At 44.2% G+C, this 24319-nt stretch overlaps 1 protein-coding gene and 1 pseudogene across 1 annotated transcript in view; one reads left to right on the forward strand and one right to left on the reverse strand.

Annotated features, from left to right (window-relative positions):
• Positions 1-4617: 4617 nt before the first annotated feature.
• LOC126419685 (transmembrane protease serine 9-like) overlaps positions 4618-24319 on the forward strand; it is a 47874-nt gene continuing 28172 nt past the window's right edge. The window contains exons 1-2 of the mRNA XM_050086871.1: positions 4618-4896; positions 19168-19394. Of these exons, the coding sequence (XP_049942828.1) occupies positions 4618-4896; positions 19168-19394 (506 nt within the window). The remainder of the gene's footprint in view (positions 4897-19167; positions 19395-24319) is intronic.
• Positions 19907-20024, reverse strand: LOC126420107 (5S ribosomal RNA; annotated as a pseudogene).

Below are 24319 nucleotides of genomic sequence, written 5' to 3' on the forward strand. Positions count from 1 at the left end.
GCCCGATGTACTCAGAGGACTATATATCACTTTTCAGCTTGCGAGAAACCAACCTGGACAGACGTAAAATTGACCGTTGCAGGGTTCTCTTTGGTTTGGTGAATTCGTTAAATCTAGGCGCCACTGGGAGCCGTTTTTAGTTTAGATGTGTTGAATGACACCTTTTATTTCTGTACCTTACGTTTTTCACCTGTAAGTCGCTAAAACATAAATAAATAAGAAAATAAGAAACAGATAAATAAGTAAATAAAGCTAAATGCAAACAAAAAAGGCATTTCATCCCTTGGATCACATCGCCAGGGTTGGGAGGAAGGAGACATAGTGACCAGCTCTCGCGTTGCGACCACTACCCACCCAGCCTCCGTCATCCCACGGTCTGATCGCTTGAGGTCCTAGTTAAAAAGGGGACTGACGTAAAAAAGAGGGAAGCGTCGGTATACATTTTTGCATAAAGTCCCGATGCAACTGATATCATCAATTCCTTCTCTTTCCGATCCTTTCTCGCACCTCCACCTTCAACTACAGAAGAATAGTACAACTTTTTGAGTAAGTTTCAATACTAATTCTTGCGAACACCTTAATCTCTCCCTTATCCATAGTCGAGTCCACATGAGTGAAGATCATCAAATACATAAAACCAACGCAACTTCGAAGTTAACGTATCCTCCTTAAAGAAAAAGGGGCCAATTTTAGTGTCCGATACCACCCGCATGCTTTGACCAATGACGTAATATGTGATGTTATTTTGTTTGTGCCGCATATTACTGTCGATGAACGTTAAATGATTTCTCTGGATTTCCTAGTTACGCACGTACATTACAAATTCGATGTAGGTTGTTTTGTTTTCATCTCGCAATTTATTTTAGGCATCTTTTGCTAATGAAAGTAGTCGTGATTTATAAGGTATTGATTTCTCGCGCGGTTCGATATGGATGAGTCAGTTGATTTTACTGCGAAAATTCTGCTTCAGAATATCAGTGAGTGTAAATCAACTATAAAATTTTTGCTATCATTGGGCGTCAATGATGAATTTTGCAAGTGCAGTGTCTGTGGAAATTATATATTTTTGATGAAGGTTGCGTTATCACGAAGTTCCGGCGAATACATTTGGAGGTGCAGAAAAAATAACATATGGAGATCCATGCGTAGGGGGAAGTGGTTCGAAAGATCGAGGCTGAATTTAGAAGTAATTGTCATGCTAACCTACTGTTTTTGCTATGAATATTCTTGCAAATCTGTCGTGCACGAAGCAGGGGTTTCGTGTGGCACTGTAGTCGACTGGTTCTCGTTTTGTAGAGAAGTCTGTGGGGAATTTATGAAGTGTAGGGGGTGATTGGGGGAGCCAGGGGTTATGGTTGAAGTAGATGAGTCACATTTTGGAAAGAGAAAGGGGGCACGAGGTTGTTGGTCTTTGGGTTTTTGGAATAGTAGTTTCTGGAGTAGATTGTGCTGATGTTGTATTTAGGGTTGTACCAAATCGGACGAAGAAAGTCTTGACATCTTTAATAGAATAATATATGGAAGAAGGTTATGTAGTCATGACGGATGGGTTTGCTTCGTAAAAGAGGTTATCATCATTTGGTCGTGAATCACAATATTCAGTTTAAAGATTTTAAGATGGTAGCACGTACTGATACTATCGAGGGGTATTGGGGGGCTGTAAAATCTGTTGTCGGGCGGGGGAAGAGAAGGATTTCAGTGTTGCAAGGCCATTTAGATGAATACCGTTGGAGGAAGAGTATTCCTAAAGGTTATTGTTTATTTCTCGCATTTATGAAAGTTGTCATCAAAATGTACAAGCTTCGTTTTGTTAGGTATTGGTGGGTCTGATATTTTTTTCTTGTTTTCGTTACGTTTTCCTGTGTTACTGTATCGTGCGAGTGCTACTTTTTTGGTTTCTCTGGAGGGAGGTTTTTCTGTCGTTTTAATATTTTCTGGTTCAATTGTGGGCCGAGGGGTATTGCTGTGCCTTTGCCGGAGGGTTTATGTGATTGACTCGTGGTTTCATTTTTTTTATTATTTTAAAATTTTGCGTCTGATTGAGGGCGGGTGGTAGGGAAGAACTGATTTGGGTGGTACCTCATTCGTGCCTGACATTTTGTGTTTCTTATTATTTTTTTCATTAGTTATTCTGGATTTTGCTTCTTCCGTTAAAGTTTGACCTTCTAACATTATTATTTCTTGTTATGTCCTTACTTCGTTCTTGTCAGCCTCGATCTTTGACTCATTTGGAAGTTCATATGCGGTAAGTTTCTTTTTATGTAGCCATTTTTATGTTTTGCTTTTCGATGTTTCTGCTACAGTTCTCATATTTTTGCTATCACTCCTGATGTATCGATTTTACTGAGTGTTACTTGGAGCTACTGTAGCTGGTGTGACTTTCGTGTAGTATAGTTATCCGTACAAGGTTTGATCATTTTTGCGTTTTATTTCTTTGCGTGTGCAGTAATGTGTGTAAAGATTTTCGTTTTTTGAAAGTCTAGTCCTATTCTGTAGTTCTCTAACAAGATCATTTTTAAGCACGTTTCTGATATGTTATAAGATTTTTGCGCAACAAACAGTAATATTGGAATCTGTAACTAGAAATGGCCTCCTACATAGGTTGCTTCTAGTTACCGATTCCAGCTATTCGGCGGTTCATTATTAATATCGTTTTTGCAGTGTTGTTGTTGTGGTCTTCAGTCCTGACACTGGTTTGATGCAGCTCTCCATGCTACTCTATCCTGGGCAAGCTCCTTCATCTCCCAGTACCTACTGCAACCTACATCCTTCTGAATCTGCTTACTGTATTCATCTCTTGGTCTTCCTCTACGATTTTTACCCTCCACACTGCCCTCCAATGCTAAATGTGTGATCCCTTGTTGCCTTAGAACATGTCCTACCAACCGGTCCCTTCCTCTAGTCAAGTTGTGCCACAAACTTCTCTTCTCCCCAATCCTATTCAGTACCTCCCCATTAGTTATGTGATCTACCCATCTAATCGTCAGCATTCTTCTGTAGCACCACACTTCGAAAGCTTCAATTCTCTTCTTGTCTAAACTATTTATCGTCCATGTTTCACTTCCATACATGGCCACACTCCATAGAAATACTTTCAGAAACGACTTCCTGACGCTTAAATCTATACTCGATGTGAACAAATTTCTCTTCTTCAGAAATGCTTTCCTTGCCATTGCCAGTCTACATTTTATACTTCGGCCATCATCAGTTATTTTGCTCCCCAAATAGCAAAACTGCTTTACTACTTTAAGTGTCTCATTTCCTAATCTATTTCCCTCAGCATCACTCGACTTAATTCGACTACATTCCATTATCCTTGTTTTGCTTTTGTTGATGTTCATCTTATATCCTCCTCCATTCCGTTCAACTGCTCTTCCAAGTCCTTTACCGTCTCTGACAGAATTACAATGTCATCGGCGAACCTTAAAGCTTTTATTTCTTCTCCATGGATTTTAATCCCTACTCCGAATTTTTCTTTTGTTTCCTTCACTGCTTGCTCAATAGGGATTGAATAACATCGGGGAGAGGCTACAATCCTGTCTCACTCCCTTCCAAACCGCTGCTTCCCTTTGATGTCCCTCGACTCTTATAACTGCCATGTGGTTTCTGTACAAATTGTAAATATCTTTTCGCTCCCTGTATTTAACCCCTGCCACCTTCAGAATTTGAAAAAGAGTATTCCAGTCAACATTGTCAAAAGCTTTCTCTAAGTATACGAATGCTAGAAACGTAGGTTTGCCTTTCTTTAATCTAGCTTCTAAGATAAGTCGTAGGGTCAGTATTGCCTCACGTGTTCCAACATTTCTACGGAATCCAAACTGATCTTCCCCAAGGTCGGCTCCTACTAGTTTTTCCATTCGTCTGTAAAGAATTCGCGTTAGTATTTTGCAGCCGTGACTTATTAAACTGATAGTTCGGTAATTTTCACATCTGTCAACACCTACTTTCTTTGGGATTAAAATTATTATATTCTTTTTGAAGTCTGAAGGTATTTCGCCTGTCTCACATATCTTGCTCACCAGATGGTAGAGTTTTGTCAGGACTGGCTCTCCCAAGGCTGTCAGTAGTTCTAATGGAATGTTGTCTACTCCCGGGGCCTTGTTTCGACTCAGGTACATGTGGAAAATATAATATAATATATGCACTGGTAATTGCTCTCGTGTTCTTATTTATTTCAGTCATCTTCAACTCATTTAAATGAAATTCGCGCCTAAATAATAGTCGCGTTAAATGTAATATTTTGTGGCATGCTACATTCGTTTGTTTACGAGTACGACCCGTTCCATTCATAGATCGTCCGTTGCAGCATCTTTGCCTCACGTATGACGTCATTGGTCAAAGCCGACGGGTAGTATCGGACACTAGAGTTTATCCAGAAAAATGTTATTGTGTTTTCGACGTCATGTTCACCTCGCGCGTTGTGATGACCACGAAAGTCAGTAGACGGCTCATTCAGTCTTCGGTGTTGCGTGTGGCGTTAAAACGACGTCATTTTTGCAGGGAGTCTTGTGAGAGGAGCGTTACTCCTGGAGTAGGCGCAGCGGTTACTACATTATTATTGGAGAAGAGGTGTTACCGGGGTAACAGCGCCGCGCCCAGGCATTGGTCGGACGGAGGATGGGTGCGCGAGTGGTGGTGGTGGTGGTTTTAGTGTGGGTGGCCGCGCGGACGCAGGGCAACCGCATCGTGGGCGGCGAGGTGGCCGACATCAGGGACTTCCCTTTCCTCGCGTCACTGCAGAGGCGCCAGACGGGGCACAGCTGCGTGGCCAACATCGTCACGTACAGCTGGCTGGTCACCGCAGCGCACTGCGTCTTCTCGGCAGTTCCCAGCTACCCGAGCGAATACACCGTCCTCGCCGGCGTCACCAACCTCACTTACGATGACAACATGAAGGTGTGTACCCCTACTCCACATCCTTGTACGAGGGACGTGTAATGAAACACGTTTTTTTTCTGAAAGCAAGTTGCTTCCATTCTGGTAATTTCCAAGAATGATTGCCTATCGAAGTCGCGGGGACCAAACGATGCATATCGAACGTGCGATCGTAAATCCATCATGCGACTCTGGTGGCGGGCATTGTGATCAGTTATTTGTGATGGTCATTTTTATCTGTTTCCCGTCGTTCCCTTAGTTGCTCTAAATTACATACCTCCGCGAATTATTTGTGAATTGCTAGGGAATCCCAGACGATTTATGTGGTTAGTGAGTGGGATGTCTGGTGTTGGAAATACAGAAGCGTCCGATCTTACCCGTCGGCTTTGACCCATGACGTCACAAATATGGCGGAAACGACCATAAACGACAATTCCAATATGCCGGATATAAAAACATCGCATACGTATCATAAACACTGAAATACACAGGTTTCACAAAAAGCCTAATGACTCTAACGGGACAAGCGTGGGAAATTGGGGGTTTTTGGGTGGGGAGAAACTAAATATACACAAATGTAGCCACCGACCGCCATACAAAACCACGCAAAACGACGAAGAAAATCAACATCACGAAACTGACCAAATACCAAAAAACACATTCTTATCCAGAATCAGACACTTCCCTTGACCTACATAGATTTACAGTAACTCCCGATCCCATAAATTAGGATCGAACACTTCCCTTGACCTATATAGCTCAACAGAACCTTCCGATCACATCCCCCGATACAAAACTCAAAAAACACTTCCCTTAAACCTACATACATCTACAACAGCTCCAGATCCCATAAATTAGGATCGAACACTTCCCTTGACCTATATAGCTCAACAGAATCTCCCGATCCCATCCACCAATACAAAAATCAAACCGAATACACTCAATAACAAACTCACCCGACGTACAGCAATTACCATTACATTAACCATCACACAAAACCGTTAACTCACTAATACAAATTCCGCTTCAAAACCGCGAACACAGCACTCACCACTGAGCAACAGCAAACTGACCCCAACAAACCAAACAAACGTAAACCATGAACACACCACCAGAGGGCACGACAAACACCCCACGACATCTACAAACACGCCACAATCACAAACCAAACTCCACGCCGTAATGACGTCACACACCACAACACGCTTACGTCACGGGTCAAAGCCCACGCGTAAGATCGGAGGTTTCTGTTGACCCGTTGCTCTAAATTACATACCTCCGCGAATTATTTGTGAATTGCTAGGGAATCCCAGACGATTTATGTGGTTAGTGAGTGGGATGTCTGGTGTTCTTGACGTTACTTCGATGGATTCTCTCACATGGAAAAATGTAATTCCATGTTTATCCAGCGTAGAAAATTGTTCGACTTTTTGTCGCAAATATGGAGTTCTGCTGGACGAGGAAAGAAGAGACTGTGTAGACTGTGGCGGTGCGAAGTTTGTAAAACTTCGTAAGAACAGTTTCGATGCTGAAATACCGGTTACAATTTCATTGTGGACAGTGCGGGAAACTAACGAGTATCAGGAAGAATAAAGCTTTCGACTCTTTCAAATCATCCATCCATACCACCTAATGGACTTTCACAACTTTCCAACACCGACGGCGAGTAAGGTAAGTCGTCACCTTTGCAATTGAAAGTATTTTTGTAACGCTCTTCTTTCGTCGTTGCTGTAGCGACCACCGTAAACATACTCATAACGCCCGCCACCAGAGTTGCATGATCGATTTACGACGACACGTTCGATATGTATCGTTTGGACACCGCAACTTCGATAGGCAGTCATGCTTGGTAATTACCGCCTATCGAAGTCGTGGGGTCCAAACGATGCATATTGAACGTGCGATTGTAAATCGATCATGCAACTCTGGTGGCGGGCGTTATGCGTATGTTTACATTGGTCACTACAGCTACGACGGGTCTAGTGAAGCAGGGGATACAAACCGTCGGCTTTGACCAATGACGTCAGAATTGGCCAGGGAGCATTTGTTACAAAGATGAAAGAGCTGAGAAGAATGTTTAGAAACAAAGAAATGCAAGAGACAAAAACTATAGTTCACATATATAAGGGCCAGTAGTATTTTTAACCTTAATTATATCGCGTGTTTGTTTCTTATTATTTTTCAGCAAAATACAATGGAAAAAATGAATGAAACATATTAGTAGCAAAGAATACATCACGTCACGTGTATATCAGTTGCATCTCGAAACTCATTCGTACTGTATTGCTTGACTGCAGTACGGGATACAAGTTTAGCGTACGTCGATTTCTTCGTTTTCACTAGCATTACTGTCTTGCTGTTCTCTTGAACGATGTATCCTCTGCTTCAGTAAACGCTAAATGAAACACGGGATACAGGTTGTAGATGTGTTGTTTATTTCGTCTCCGCTATTGCTGACAGTCTATTCTTACGTACATATAAGTACTACTGATGACAGAAGGAGCTACGTACGTAATATTTGTATACCATACTTCTGTTGACCTCTACATATGTATACTGCTAACTAAAAGGTGGAAATAGACGTACGCTACATTTGCAACCTGTACCTCAGTTGAACTACACGAAGAGGCAATAAGACGACACATGTACAATTTGTATCCCGTACTTCACTATGGGGTAAATTTTTTTTGTCGCCTTGGACGCTAATACCCCATTCTTTACTTGATATGTATAGCTATACGCAACATTTGTATCTTGCTCAATAATATTTTAACCAATACGGAGCGATCGCTTTTAGAAACACATTCGGTTATTTTAATGTACAATATTAGCGCTTATCTTTTATTATCTACGCCTCGAAGTGAAGACATTACTATCTATGACTAATGTATGACGTCATTGGTCAAAGCCAACGGGTTGTATCCCCTGCTTCACTAGACCCTTTCGAAAGAAGAGCGCTACAAAAATACTTGTAATTACAAAGGAGACGACTTACCTTACTGCCGGCCGCGGTGGTCTAGCGGTTCTAGGCGCTCAGTCCGGAACCGCGCAACTGCTACGGTCGCAGGTTCGAATCCTGCTTCGGGCATGGATGTGTGTGATGTCCTTACGTTAGTTAGGTTTAAGTAGTTCTAAGTCCTAGGGGACTGATGACCACAGATGTTAAATCCCATAGTGCTCAGAGCCATTTGAACTTACCTTACTCGTCGTCGGTGTCGTCGTCATGTGAAAGTCCATGTGATCTGCACGCTACGGGAACAATTCCCTTTTTGCGGTAGCCTGGGTAATCTCTGCCAGTATCACGCAAGAATATGGGTAGCGTGTCACTTGGATTAACTTTTCCCTGCAAACGCAACTTGTGGAAATAGAGGTACTGAAACAAGTACAGTTCGTCTCCTTGTCCTGGTCACCCTTCTCTTTTAATGGAAGACTTCACAGATTTCCATAGCAGCTCAATATTCTGAGTGTCTACACTGGGGTCATCCGAAGACATGAACTATACAGAGTGGTTGACGAACGTCACAGGATCCTTTAGTAATCGCGAAAGTGTTACGGAGATGATAGATAAACTCCAGTGGAACACTCAGCAAGAGAGACTCTCAGTAGCTCGGCACGGGCTTTTGTTGAGAACATACCTTCACCCAGGAGTCAAGCAATATATATTTCCCTCCTACGTATATCTCGCGAAGAGACCATGAGGCTAAAATCAGAGAGATTAGAGCCCACACAGAGGCATACCGACAATCTTTCTTTCCACGCACAATACGAGACTGGAATAGAAGGAAGAACCGATAGAGGTACTCAAAGTACCCTCCACCACACACCGTCAGGTGTCTTGCGGAGTATGACTGTATATGTAGATGTAGAACTCATGGTCGAATCCTTCTGCTTTGAGTGTCTTGTAGGACTGAAACCCGTAGTGACTTTACTACCAGGCAGTATGAAGTGCTTTATCAGAGCCGGCCGAAGTGGCCGTGTGGTTCTATGCGCTACAGTCTGGAGCCGAGCGACCGCTACGGTCGCAGGTTCGAATCCTGCCTCGGGCATGGATGTGTGTGATGTCCGTAGGTTAGTTAGGTTTAATTAGTTCTACGTTCTAGGCGACTGATAACCTCAGAAGTGAAGTCGCATAGTGCTCAGAGCCATTTGAACCATTTTTTTGCTTTATCAGATCCACTAAAGTGACCTTATCTCTGGACAGTACTGCGACAACGAAACACTTCCGGGACTCTGGTTCTATTCCACCGACTTCCCAAATATGATCGATTTCACTCTTTTAAGGTCGTCCTCTCTGCTTCTTCCTGCTTGCTGTGTGAGACTTGTCCACTTCAACAACGTTACTCGATCCACCAATAGGTACACTGTCGTTCGTCACTACCACACAACACATTTCTCTGCAATACCTGAAATAGTCGCACACAGTAGTAGCAAAGAAGTTAGTTTCCGATGCTGTTACTTACAAGGTGCAGTCTCTAATCCAGCAGGATAGAAGAATTACGCTCGTCTGCATGGATAATTTGGAAGAGTCGAAATATGTATTCTTCCTGATACTCGTTCATTTTTCGCACTGTCCGCAATGAAATTGTAACTGTATTTCAGCATCGAAACTCTTCTTACAAAGCTTTACACACTTCCCACCACCACAGTCCATGCGGTTCCTTCTTTCCTCGTCCGGTGGTATTCCATATTTACAATAAAAAGTCAAACAATTTTCTACTCTGGATAAGCGTGGAATTAGATTTTTCCATGTGAGAGAATCCGGCGAAGATACGTCAAGAACACCAGACATCTCACTCACTACCGACATACATCGTCTGGGTTTCCCTAGCGACTCACAAATAATTCGTGGAGGTATGTAACTTAGAGCATCTAAGGGAACGACGAAAAACAGCTAAAAATGACGATCACAAATAACTGATCATAACGTCCGCCACCAGTCGCATGATCGATTTACAATCGCACGTTCGATATGCATCGTTTGGATGGTTCAAATGGCTCTGAGCACTACGTGACTTAACATCTGGGGTCATCAGTCCCCTAGAACGTAGAACTACTTAAACCTAACTAACCTAAGGACATCTCACACATCCATGCCCGAGGCAGGATTCGAACCTACGGCCGTAGCAGTCTCGCGGTTCCGGACTGAGGCACCTAGAACCGCCCTGCCAACGCGGCCGGCCATCGTTTGGACCCCGCGACTTCGATAGGAAATCATTCTTGGAAATTCCCTCCATTCTGGATTCCAATACACCATATTATTCCCCACTCGTTTGGCTGCAAAATCCTATTTTTCAACATAATCTCCGTTCAAAGCGACTGCTTCACGCCATCTACTTGGGAGGGCCTGTATGCCCGCATCGATGTCGGAGCCAACGCCTTATTGCATTAATAACTTCCCCACTGTCAACCTACTGCTGCCCTCAGAGTGTATCCTTTATTGACCCAAACAGATGGAAGGTCCGACATCTGGGCTGAAGGATTGTCCAGGAAGAACAGTCCAGCGAACTTTTGTGAACTCCTCTCGGGAGTTGAGGGCTTGCACTGTTATGGAGAAGGAGAAGTTCGTCCCATTTTTGAGGAGACGAACAAATTGAAGTCGCTTCTTCAGTGTCCTGAGGGTAGCACGATTCACTTCAGAATTGATCGTTGTATGATGAGGAAAGACACAAATAGTGTTGTGGCGTAACAAGACAGCTACGCCACACTGAAGTAGCCGAAAGGCACGCGTAATCTCACTTAGGCTAGATAGAGGTCTGAAACAGGATACGTAATAAGTGGTAACAAGAAAAGTACGTAGCTGTTTTAATACTTAACTTTTAATCATCCTTGTTGTATACATCGTTCTTGATGAGACATTTCATACGATAACTATCAAACTATGTAAGGCTAATGGCGCCTTGTTAGGTCGTAGCATGGACTTAGCTGAAGGCTATTCTAACTGTCTCTCGGCAAATGAGAGAAAGGCTTCGTCAGTGTAGTCGCTAGCAAAGTCGTCGTACAACTGGGGCGAGTGCTATTCCGTATCTCGAGACCTGCCTTGTGGTGGCGCTCGGTCTGCGATCACACAGTGGCGACACGCGGGTCCGACATGTACTAAATGGACCTCGGCCGATTTAAAGCTACCACCTAGCAAGTGTGGTGTCTGGCGGTGACACCACAAATAGAATAACGGATGTGCTAGAAGACCGTCGCCTTGACTTTACCGGCTCAGAGGAGAGGAGAGGTAGAGTGGCGCAGCTCAATGGACTGCTGTTTTCTTTCCAGTTCGAAGTGATGAACTCATATTTCATCACCTCTGACGAGTTCCGACAATAAATTGTCATGATCAGTCTCGTAATGTGCAAGGAAATCCTCACAAATGGTCCTTTGTTGCACTTTATGGTCTTCTATTAGACGGCGAGGAACCCAGCGTGCGCAAAACTTTGAGTACCCCGACTGGAGGACGAGTGTGTCAGCACCACTTACAGAGACGTCCTGATGTACAGCGACGTGTTTGATTCTGATCCGTCGATCACCTCAAATGAAAGCGTCCGCACGTTCCAACATCAGGAGTCACATCTGTGTACGGAAGGCACACAGACACGTTTGCACGACCTTGTTACGATGTTTTCAGACGCCTCGCCCAACGACTCACCGCGCTTTTGTTCACTGCCAGGACTGCGTAGACAGACTTCAACATCTACGATACTCTTCTTTTCCGCCATAAGAAACTCAATGACAGGTCTCTGCTTGGAACGCACCTCCGCCAGACGCCATTTTGAAGGCTACGTATTGCACAGCCATCTCTCGGACCTTCATGAAACTATAGCGGCTGAAGCAATACATTACCTTTCTTATTTAACACCCCTCGTACGTGCTCTGCAGCCAACTTGTAGATTACACCCACCTACCGTGACGTCGTGAGTTTACAATGTGAAGGATCTAAGCAGCCTGCTATTAAATGTAATCCGTGGTTGTCTTGATAACTGATGTAAATTATGGTGTCTGTAAACTATGCTCTTTATTCCAAATACGATATTGTCGTTAACGAGAGTGTGGTTAGGATTGAATCAAAAGCGCAGCTTAAGTTGTTGTTAGAGAAACTAGTAGAGATTATATTGATATTCTAAAGTGAAAGAAAATTATGCACCACGAAGGAATTATCCGGATGTGACAGAAAACGGTAGATCTGATGTGTATGTACTGGCAGACAAGTTATTATGAGCCTGGGCGTGGCTCTGTTGCCGTGGTAACACCTCTACTCCAACAATAATGCAGTAACCGCTGCGCCTAGTCCAGGATTAACGCTCCTCTCACAAGACTCCCTGCAAACGTGACGTTTTAATGCCACACGCAACATAGAAGACTTGAATGAGCCGTCTACTGACTTAATCAAGAGAAAAAGTTTCACAAACTGCACAAGTCAATAACGCTTCGGTTCTCATCTGGCCCTTATGCAAGCAATTATTCGGCTTGCCGTTGATGACAGAACTGTTAGATGTCCCCTTGATGGATATCGTGCCAAATTCTGTCCAATTGGAGCTTCAGATCGTCAAAATACCGAGCTGCCTGTAGGGCCCTGCCCGTAGTGCTTAAAACCCACTCAGTTGGAGAGAGATCCGGCGACCTTACTGGCCAACACAGGGTTTGACAAGAGCGAAGACAAGCAGAACAAACTCTCGCTGTGTGCGGGCCGCCGTTATCTTGCTGAAATGTAAGTCGTGGAAGGGCTCCTATGTAGGACAACCGTACGGGGCAGAGAATATCGTCGATGTTCCCCTGTGCTGTAAGGGAGCAACGGATGACAACCAGAGTGGTCCTCATATGAAAAGAAATGGCACCCCAGAGTATCACTTCTGGTTGACGGACCTTATGGCGGCCGACTGTCAGTTTCGTAACCCATCGCTGCCGGGAGCGTCTCCAGACACGTCTTTGCTGGTCATCGGGGCTCACTTCAAAGCGGGACCCATCACTCCAGTTAATGAGATTCCAGGCCGAAGGTGCCCTGCAAACGGGCTTGTCGGTGTACAGAGGTCGCATCAAAAAGGACCACAATCGGAGCATCAGGCATCACAAAAGACAGGAAAAATATGACAACAAATAGGACATGTGTGTACCACGTGTAACTGTGGTTCAGCGGTATCGAGGGATAAATTGTGTTCTAGGAATGTAACATGGTGCAGAGGGCGGGAGTAGAGGATTAAAGCGCGATGTAAGGTAGAACGCTGGACTGATGTCCTGCAGTCCCCTCTTTGATAATTCTGGAAAGTGAAGAGCGACTATGTGATTCTCCACTCTATCTACCCCACTGCGTCACAGGAAGGGACTGCAGACTGTTTCACAAAGTTACACGATCCCTTCGCACCGCCCCTTACGAATCACGAAGGGGTGGGGGCGAGGGTGGGGGCAGGGGGGTTAGGAGAGCTCATCGACGAGGTTATGAGAGATTCCCACTGTCACGCAGCTTTTCACCGTCGCGCTGTGCAGTGGTCTGTGATTATTAAGTGGTTCTCAGAAAATGGACTCTCCCTTAATTTTGAAAAAACTCACTATATCCAGTTCTGTACACCGAATAGAGTCATACCGATAATTGATGTAGCATATGAACAGGGCGTACAGGAAAATTAAAGAGACCTTTGGGGAAAAGAGAGCCACTTGTATGAATATCAAGAGCTCAGATGGAAACCCAGTTCTAAGCAAAGAAGGGAAAGCAGAAAGGTGGAAGGAGTACATCGAGGGTCTATACAAGGGAGATGTACTTGAGGACAATATTATGGAAATGGAAGAGGATGTAGATGAAGATGAAATGGGAGATACGATACTGCGTGAAGAGTTTGACAGAGCACTGAAAGACCTGAGTCGAAACAAGGCCCCGGGAGTAGGCAACATTCCATTGGAACTACTGACAGCCTTGGGAGAGCCAGTCCTGACAAAACTCTACCATCTGGTGAGCAAGATGTATCAGACAGGCGAAATTCCCTCAGACTTCAAGAAGAATATAATAATTCCAATTCCAAAGAAAGCAGGTGTTGACAGATGTGAAAATTACCGAACTATCAGTTTAATAAGTCACAGCTGCAAAATACTAACGCGAATTCTTTACAGACGAATGGAAAAACTGGTAGAAGCCGACCTCGGCGAAGATCAGTTTGGATTCCGTAGAAATGTTGGAACACGTGAGGCAATACTGACCCAACGACTTATCTTAGAAGCTAGATTAAAGAAAGGCAAACCTACGTTTCTAGCATTTGTAGACTTAGAGAAAGCTATTGACAATGTTGACTGGAATACTCTCTTTCAAATTCTAAAGGTGGCAGGGGTAAAATACAGGGAGCGAAAGCCTATTTACAATTTGTACAGAAACCAGATGGCAGTTATAAGAGACGAGGGGCACGAAAGGGAAGCAGCGGTTGGGAAGGGAGAGAGACAGGGTTGTAGCCTGTCCCCGATGTTATTCAATCCCTATATTGAGCAAGCAGTAAAGGAAACAAAAGAAAAATTCAGAGTAGGTATTAAAGTCCATGGAGAAGAAATGAAAACGTTGAGGTTCACCGATGACATTGTAATTCTGTCAGAGACAGCAAAGGACTTGGAAGAGCAGTTTAACGGAATGGAGAGTGTCTTGAAACGAGGATATAAGATGAACATCAACAAAAGCAAAACGAGGATGATGGAATGTAGTGGAATTAAGTCGGGTGATGCTGAGGGAATTACATTAGGAAATGAGACTCTTAAAGTAGTAAAGGAGTTTTGCTATTTGGGGAGCAAAATAACTGATGATGGTCGAAGTAGAGAGGATATAAAATGTAGACTGGCAATGGCAAGGAAAGCGTTCCTGATGAAGAGAAATTTGTTAACATCGAGTATAGATTTAAGTGTCAGGAAGTCGTTTCTGAAAGTATTTGTATGGAGTGTAGCCATGTATGGAAGTGAAACATGGTCGAGAAATGGTTTAGACAAGATGAGAATAAAAGGTTTCGAAATGTGGTGCTACAGAAGAATGCTGAAGATTAGATGGGTAGATCACATAACTTATGAGGAGGTATTGAATAGAATTGGGGAGAAGAGAAGTTTGTGGCACAACTTGACAAGAAGAAGGGACCGGTTGGTAGGATATGTTCTGAGGCATCAGGGGATCACAAATTTAGCATTGGAGGGCAACGTGGAGGGTAAAAATCGTAGAGGGAGACCAAGATATGAATACACTAAGCAGATTCAGAAGGATGTAGGTTGCAGTAAGTACTGGGAGATGAAGAAGCTTGCACAGGATAGAGTAGCATGGAGAGCTGCATCAAACCAGTCGCAGGATTGAAGACAACAACAACAGCAACATGAACAGGGCTCAGTTAACAGGTGAGATTTCTCCAAATTTTTGGGTGTTCACATTGATGACGACTTGAACTGGAAGAAGCATGTTACTGAGCTTCTCAAACAACTAAGTTCAGCTTCTTTCGCTCTTCGTATAATCGCTAGTCTTGGTAACAAACAGATCAGCCTTCTAACGTACTTTGCATATTTCCACTCAGTATTGTCTTATGGAATAGTTTTCTGGGGTAACTCACCACTTACACATAAAGTATTGATTGCACAAAAGAGAGCAGTGAGAATAATTGGTGTTCACCCAAGGACGTCATGTAGGCACATTTTCAAGGAGTTAGGTATTTTAACTTCACCATCAGAGTACATATATTCCCTAATGGAATTCGTTACAAATAATCCATCTCATTTCGCGAAGAACAGTGATGTTCATACGCACAACACTAGAGGGAAAAATGACCTTTCCTACCCGTTACTGAAGCTGTCAGTTACTCAAAAAGGAGTACATTGTTCAGCAACAAAAATCTTTGATCATTTGCCCAACAACATAAAGTGTCTGGCAGGTAGCAGATCAAGTTTTAAATCTAGCTTAAAATTATTTCTTTTGAATAACTCCTTCTACTCCATGGACGAGCTTTTGTTTCAGGAATGGTAAAAAAAATGTACCTCTTTATGTAGTTGCATGTGTAGAGCTAAAAATTTCAGTAATATTAATATTAGCACTATTCATGTGTGTATATATATATCTTGTAATCTGACTGGTTCCACATCATATCGATAAAATAATCGGGAAAATGATCTACGGAACATGACATAACTAAAACTGAAACTAAAACTAAAAAAAACTTGTACACAGAGCTTACCATAATAGATGACTGACGGATGCATGAGGGTAAGCCAACGGCTCCGTTTTCTATAACATATACCGTAGCTCTGTCGCGGCTTGCAGTGGTCCCAAAAGAATAACCAGAGCTTAATGTGACAATGAAATAACGGACGAAGGAAATTACTCCAAGAAGTCCATTTCCATTGACGTGCAACGTTCCAGTTTGTTTGTTTTGTTTTTGCTTTAGGGCGTACAATACAACTAGGGTCATACACGCCCAAGTCAAAACTGTAGAACACGAAGACAGCAAGGAGTTAAAAAACGACTATACGTCAGTCTCAATGAACATAATAGAAGACAGCTAAAAAAGGGCTAAAGAAAGACACCACACAGAAACGGAGGTACAAAACTAAAAATTAAATGGCTTTCGCCATATTGCTTTGCGGGTAAAAAGTAGAACGCGGTCGACAGGCCGCGCGTCATTTGCTAAAACGGCCGATAACTCAGACGGTAAACCCAAGCGAGAACGTAAATGGTTAAAAATGGACAGTCCCTCAGGAAGTGACGGACAGTTAAGACTTGGGCGCAATGTGTACAAAGTGGTGGGGTAGCGCCACTTATCAAATGACGATGGCTAAAAAGGCAGTGACCAATACGCTGCTCACTTAAAATGACCTTCTCCCGGCGGGAGGGCCGAGAGGAGATAACCAAGCCACTGGCAGAGGCTTAATAAGCCGGAGCTTATTCCCATGAAGCGAGGACCACTGGCGATGCCAAAGGGACACCACATCCTGACAGACGGCAACGCAGAGATCGTAGGGGGGAATATAGGAACTCGCGGGCTGAGGTACGAGGACTGCAGCCTTGGCAGCAGCGTCAGCAGCCTCGTTTCCTGGCAGACCGACGTGACCAGGAATCCACAGAAACTTCACACTGGCTCCACCAAGAGAGAGCAAGTGACAGTTTTCCTGGACCCGCTGCACTAAGGGATGGGCGGTGTACAGCGCACATAGACTTTGAAGGGCGCTGAGAGAGTCAGAGCAGAGGACACAATCGAAAAGGCTGTGTCGCCGGATGTACTCCGTGGTCTGATACAGGACGAAGAGCTCGGCTGTAAATACTGAGTGTGCCGGAAGCCGATATCGAAAGAGACGGGTGGCAAGACCCCACGGTCTTTCCGAGAGCCAACACTGCATACGGAGGTACTACCACGAAGTTCCATGTGAAGGTCGTGAAACTGAAGGCGATAGACCGAGGCTGGAGTAGTGTCCGTAGGAAACGAATGAAGGCCAAGGTTAACATGGGCCGCTTCACGAAGCCAAGGTTGTGAAGAATTCGCACCCACCGTGAAAGATGCATGTAGTGTGAAGTTAAGCCGCTGTAACAAGTGCCGAAAGCGGACTTCAGGAGGTAACAGAGAAGAGGGACGCGCCCCATACTGACGATCAAAGGAATCATCTAAGAAGGAGGCATAGGATGGGTGGCCACGCATGACAGACAAACAGCATGCATACCTGCTGAGAAGAAAGTCGCGGCAGTAGGGCAGTGGTAGTTCAGCAGCTTCAGCATACAGAGTCACAACCAGGCTCGTGTAAAAGGCGCCTGTGGCCAGACGGATGCCACGATGGTGGATAGTGTTGAGACACTTAAGATGGATAGACGCTTAGACGCATAAACAAAGCACCCATAGTCGAGTTTCGAACGGAGCAGGGACCGGTACAAACGGAGGAATGTGGTTCGATCGGCACTCCAGGAAGTAACATTGAGGACACGTAGGACATTGAGGGACCGCGTACTGCGGGCTGCCAGGTAAGACACATGGGAGGACCAATGTAGTTTCCTATCGAGCATGAGCTCCAGGAATTTTGTGGTTTCAACAAACGGAAGGGCAACAGGCCCAAGATGTAAAGATGGTGGGAGGAATCAATTGCGCAGCCAGAAATTCATGCAGGGGGTTTTGTCCGTGGAAAAGTGAAAGCCATTGTCGGTGCTCCAGGAGTAAAGACGATCAAGAGATCGCTGAAGACGCCGCTCAGTGAGACACGCCCGTGGAGAACTGCAATAAATGGCAAAATCGTCAACAAAAAGGGAGCTGGAGATGCCGGCGGGAGACAGGGCATTACAGGGTTAGTGGCGATAGCAAGGAGGACAACGCTCAGGCAGAACCCTGAGGCACACCGTTTTCCTGAATAAACGTGTCCGACAAGGCAGAATCCACACGCACCTTGAAAACTCGGTCTTTTAAAAATACCCGAAGGGAGTGGCGCAGGCGGCCACGGAAGCACCACGTGTAAAGAGTGCGAAGGATACCAGTCCTCCAGCAGCTATCGTAAGCCTTCTCCAAATCGAAAAACACGGCCACATTTTGCATTCGGCAGTAAATTACGAGACTCGAGCCGTCATACCAGCCGGGCATGAATCATACGTTTCATCGCCTAGCGTTCCAGTGTCGCGCTGTTTAGTGGTTGTTGAAGAATACGTTGAGATTATAGTGAGACAGAACTGACGGTAATGACATGTCTCCAGCTGGGACGTCTCAAATCCGACAAACTTGTACCTTGTCACCGGAGGTGCTCATAGTCGGGCACGATCCCTGGCACACTTGCAGCTTAGCGAGTGCTGCGGACATAACAAGCATTACCTTCTCTCTTTCGTGCTGATGCACCATTATTATTGTATCTATAGTCATCACCCGTCTGTTTCAGGCTACACACTGACCACTGTTGACTGGGTTGTAATATACATGTCACTTGTATCTTTTGATTTATTTGTATAACAATAATCTGTTTTACTGAAGCAAGTTCATTAGTCTTTTGACAAAGCATGTTCGACGTTCACATTAATTTTTCTACATGAAGTTGCATAATGCCTACAACAGTTATACAAAATGCCGCCATTTATCCACATAAGACAACTTCTTTTCCAAGTAGGCACACAAAGCACGAATTTCATCGTTCTTTTTTCCTACGATAACAAGCAGCGAAAGACTTCCCATCGGTACTTTATAGCCAGGTATGATACCGAATGTAATAACGTCTGTTAAAAATGTAATAACGTCTGTTAAAAATTACAGGTACATTGAGGCGACAAACGTCATGGATTATCCCTTAATACGATATGATTAAAGAGGCAGAAGTAAAAGACGCAATTATGCATTACTTTATGTTCAGCAAGCGCAACGCGGTTGGCCGAACCTGTTCGTGCTGCACCCCCTGGTCCGCGTCGGCGGCACGTATGACTACGACCTGGCGATGGTCCGGCTGCAGTCTCCACTGAGGGAGGGCCCCCGCGTCCACACCGTGCCGCTGCCGCACGACGTCATGTCCTTGAAGATGCTGTACACTGAAAACTGCACCGTGGCTGGCTGGGGCAACACCGAGAAGGTTGAGGCGCGCCGGTCAGTCCACACTCCTGCGTTAAATCGCATCCGATACCTATTTTGTTGCTTGATGTAAATCTGTTGGTTATTTGAAATGCATTACTGACTTGTTTCATGTGGTACCAGTTGTCACCAATATCATAAACGGACGGGATATGGAACTCCAAAAGCAACAGAAATGATTGCAAAAGACAGTCAATACCTCCTGCATACAGTTCCTTGACTGTAATTTATATACACTTCCTGGCAGACATAATGCATGACAAATTTTTAACCGCTAGTAAAGTGAGATTTTGCTTGTACGCTGTGGTGAAAAAAGTCATGTAAAGCACTCCGTCTTCAGGAAACAAGTGGCCCATCGGGACCATCCAACCGCCGTGTCATCCTCAGCTGAGGATGCGTCTAGGAGGGGCGTGTGGTCAGCACACCGCTCTCCCGGTCGTTATGATGGTTTTCTTTGACCGGAGCCGCTACGATTTGGTCGAGTAGCTCCTCAATTGGCATCACGAGGCTGAGTGCAACCCGAAAAATAGCAACAGCGCATGGCCGCCCGGATGGTCAACCTTCCAAGTGCCAGCCATGGCCGACAGCGCTTAACTTCGGTAATCTGGCGGGAACCGGTGTATCCACTGCGGCAAGGCCGTTGCCGAGAAAGTCATGTGATCCTCTTAATATCGTGATGGACCTGCTTTTTCCCGGCGTAAATCAGCAACTCCACATGGCATGGGCTGAACATGTCGTTGGAAGTCAGCTGTAGAAATAACGAGCCATATTACCTCTATAGCCGTCCATAACTGCGAAAGTGTTGCCAGTGCAGGAGTTTGTCCACGAACTGATCTGTCTTATGTCCGCTTGCAGGTATGTCGGCTGGTCAAGGTGGCCAAGTCGTTCGCTCGAGTTGTCCAAAATGTTCTTCAAACCAGTCGCTAACACTTGTATCCCGGTGACATGGCACAGTGTCATCCGTAAAAATTCCAACGTTGTTTGGAAATACGAAGCCCAAGTAGCCGAACATAACCATTTCCAGTCAATAAACGGTTCAGTTGGACCAGCCGACCTAGCCCATTCCATGTAAACACAGCCCACACTATTACGGAGTCGCCACCAGCTTGCACAGTGACTTGTTGACAACTTGGGTCCATGGTTTCGCGAGGCCTGCGATACACTCGAATCCTATCACCAGCTCGTACCCATCTGACCAGGCCATGGTTTTCCAGTCTATGGTCCGATCGATATGGCCGTGGACAAAATTATCCATATTAATCATCACATGGGCTATGAATATTGGCTTAAATATTATACAGTTAACCAGACAGTTAATGGAGATCTACCTTGCTGAGAACACGAGGAGGCAGATAGGAAGATTGTTTACCATGTTTATCAAATTAGGTCGAGTATCAATTCAATATGCAACATTAACATTTTAATTACAATGCTTGGAAAAATGGGATTTGTGAAAAGTTGCGTAAAGATTTGGATGGATGCTGGCGTTGTTAACATCCGCCGTTACTTCGATGTTTCGCGTCTGTATGAAACAATCGGATTGCTCTAGCAAAATCTTTAGCTACTTTTCATGCTATGAAAAACTGCTACTACAGTCCCGCATTCTATCGCAAGGGGGAAAAAGACCACTTACAGCACTGAAACAGTCTGCACGCTGCCAAGATGCTTTCACAGATGTAGGCATATAGTGAGCAATACTTCTGACGCTGGGAATGTATTGAACGTCTTAGAAGAATTCACGTGTAGATTATAAAACGAAAAAAATTAACGATGTTAATTCGATGACATTGGATATTTTTACTCAAACATATATAACGAAAAGTTAACATCCTTCGACACTTCTAAATCTGGGTTTGTTTAATTTTACTGCTTGTAAATCAGAATTGGAACAGTATTTGTTGAAAACAAAATATATTTCGCAAATATCGAGCGATGATCATTCAAAAAATCTAATAGATCTAAACCCCCAAAGATTTCGGATGGCATGAGAACGTGGGACGCTACGATTTTTCGTGCTTCTCCGGCAGATAGTTACCAAAAAGGAATGACGTTATTTTTGACGAAGAATCAACATCCACCATCCGTATAGTTGACATGAAATTCAGTGTGAGATTTTTATATTTAGATGAGTGATTTTGTCTAATTTTCTTTGTTTTCCAGAAGACGACACTGAAGGAGATTTTGATGGTAAAGATAATGTTGAGTGGTTAAACACATTTACATTTTCTTTTCTTTGATTAAACTGTATTTTTCGAACTTTACGACACTTTATCTTTGTGGAATTTCTTTAAAAATCCTTCAGTGCCATGGTTTAGAGTGAGCTCTTTATTAATGATATCAGAATTTGAGGGTTGGAACTTATTCATTGGCTTGCAACATAGAATTGCATACTACTCAATGCAGTTTTGTGATGGGTTTTGAGTTTCGAAATGTTGTCTGATTAGTAAGGTAGAGCACTATTTGCCTGACACCAATTTTTTCTTCACCTGCGCAACTTCTTTCATCATAACCAAACGTTTTCCGAAGAGATCCTTTGTTACCGATTGATAAAATATTTTAACATTTTCTTAATGGTTGGAAAATGGTAGGTGCTCACATTTTCTTCTGAAAAACGGTTTTTACGCATTAATTTATCTAAATCTGTGGTGTCACCGCCAGACACCACACTTGCTAGGTGGTAGCTTAAATCGGCCGCGGTCCATTTAGTACATGTCGGACCCGCGTGTCGCCACTGTGTGATCGCAGACCTAGCGCCACCACAAGGCAGGTCTCGCGATACGGAATAGCACTCGCCCCAGTTGTACGACGACGTTGCTAGCGACAATACGGACAAAGCCTTCCTCTCATTTGCCGAGAGTCAGTTAGAATAGCCTTCTGCTAAGTCCATGGCTACGACCTAGCAAGGCGCCAATTGTAACAGTGCATGTATCTTACGAGTCTCATTTGTATAGTCCAGAGAGATGTATCACAAGGAGTAAATAAAGTTAAGTATATTCCAAAGCTACGTATTTTCTTGATAGCAGTCATAACGTATCTTGTTCCAGACTTGACGCCAGTCGGCGTGTGTGTACGCGTGCCTTTCTTTCGGCTACTTCAGTGTGGCGTAACAGTCTTGTTACGTCACAACAAAATCTACCAGTAAAACAGATTTCAGACGGTTTGTTTTATTTTGTTTAATTTTTTATTTTTTCATATGGTTCCCCAAGTATGTGCTACGCTACAGGCGTCTAGGAAACGTGTTTTTGGTACCTTAAATCTATCATTCAGCTAGATTCCAAAAATCACACCTATTGCTATGATAAAGTTCGGTAAAATTTGTTGACTTTTTGAAAATGGGGTCAGATCACCAGAGATGCGAAAAAAATTCTGAAACGTTTATCTTCTGGTTTAAGATAACTGAATCTGGCGCTCTTATACTGTTTTGACGTACATATGTAAGCCAGAATTTTTGGTCGTGGGCTGTCGTAACACAACTGTTGAATAGTGGTGCATTCTGTACGCGCATCTCCTTGAAGCATAAAATGCGTAAAGATGGAAAAAACAGGTAGCGCTGGCGACTGTTAATCGCTGATTCCAGTTTCGTGTTGGACACTTTATTTGCCTTTTATTTTTCGTTCGAAGGCCTACATCATTTCAGTAAAAGGTTCATCAAGTATACGTTAATTAACACACACATAATTGTCATTTTTATGAAAAACGCACGTGTTCTTATTTCTAATTAGATATCACCCTCAATAATACAGCCATTGCTGCAAACATAAATTCATCATTACTGATCTTTTATAAAAGATAGCGAACCCGGCAATGTTTCGCAGGTGTGAAATATACACTATGTGATCAAAAGAATCTGGACATCCCAAAAAGCATACGTTTTTCATATTAGGTGCATTGTGCTGACACCTGCTGCCAGGTACTCCATATCAGTGACCACAGTAGTCATTAGACTTCGAAAAAGAGCAGAATGGGGCGCTCCGCGGAATTCATGGACTTCGGACGAGGTCAGGTAATTACGTGTAACTTGCGTCATACGTCTTCAAACGAGATTTCCACACTCCTAAACGCCCGTAGGTCCACTGTTTCGGATGCGATAGTGAACTGGAAACATGAAGGGACACCTACAGCACAAAAGCTCATAAGCCGGCCTTGTCTGTTGACTGACGGAGACCGCCGACAGTTGAAGAGGGTCGTAATGTGTAATAGGCAGACATCTATCCAGACCATCACAGAGGATTTCCAAATTGCATCAGGATGCACTGCAAGTACTATGACAGCTCGGCGGGAGGTGAGGAACCATGGATTTCATGGTCGAGCGGCTGCTCATAAGCCACATATCACGCTGGTAACTGCCAAACGACGCCTCGCTCGGTGTAAGGAGCATAAACATTGTACGATTGAAAGAGGAAAAACGTTGTGTGGAGAGACGAATCACGGTACACAATGTGGCGATCCGAAGGCGGGGTGTGGGTATGGCGAATGCCCTGTGAACGTCATCTGCCAGCGCGTGTAGTCCCAACAGTAAAATTCGGAGGCGGTGGTGTTATGGTGTGGTCGTGCTTTTCATGGAGGGAGCTTGTACCCCTTGTTGTTTTGCGCGGCACTATCACCTCAAAGGCCCAGATTGATGTTTTAAGCACCTTCTTGCTTCCCACTGTTGAAGAGCAATTCGGGCGAGTGCATCTTTCAACACGACCGAGCACCTGTTCATAATGCACGACCTGTGGCGGAGTGGTTACACGACAATATCATCTCTGTAATGGAGTGGCCTGAACAGAGTCCTGACCTGAATCCTAAAGAACACCTTTTGGATGTTTTGGAACTCCGACTTCGTGCCAGGACTCGATACCTCTCCTCGGTGCAGCACTCCATGAAGAATGTGCTCCCATTGCCCCAGACACATCCCAGCACCTGATTCAACGTATGCCTGCGAGAGTAGAAGTTGT

Source organism: Schistocerca serialis, chromosome 9 (assembly GCF_023864345.2).
Source record: "Schistocerca serialis cubense isolate TAMUIC-IGC-003099 chromosome 9, iqSchSeri2.2, whole genome shotgun sequence".
NCBI classification, from domain to species: Eukaryota; Metazoa; Arthropoda; class Insecta; order Orthoptera; family Acrididae; genus Schistocerca; species Schistocerca serialis.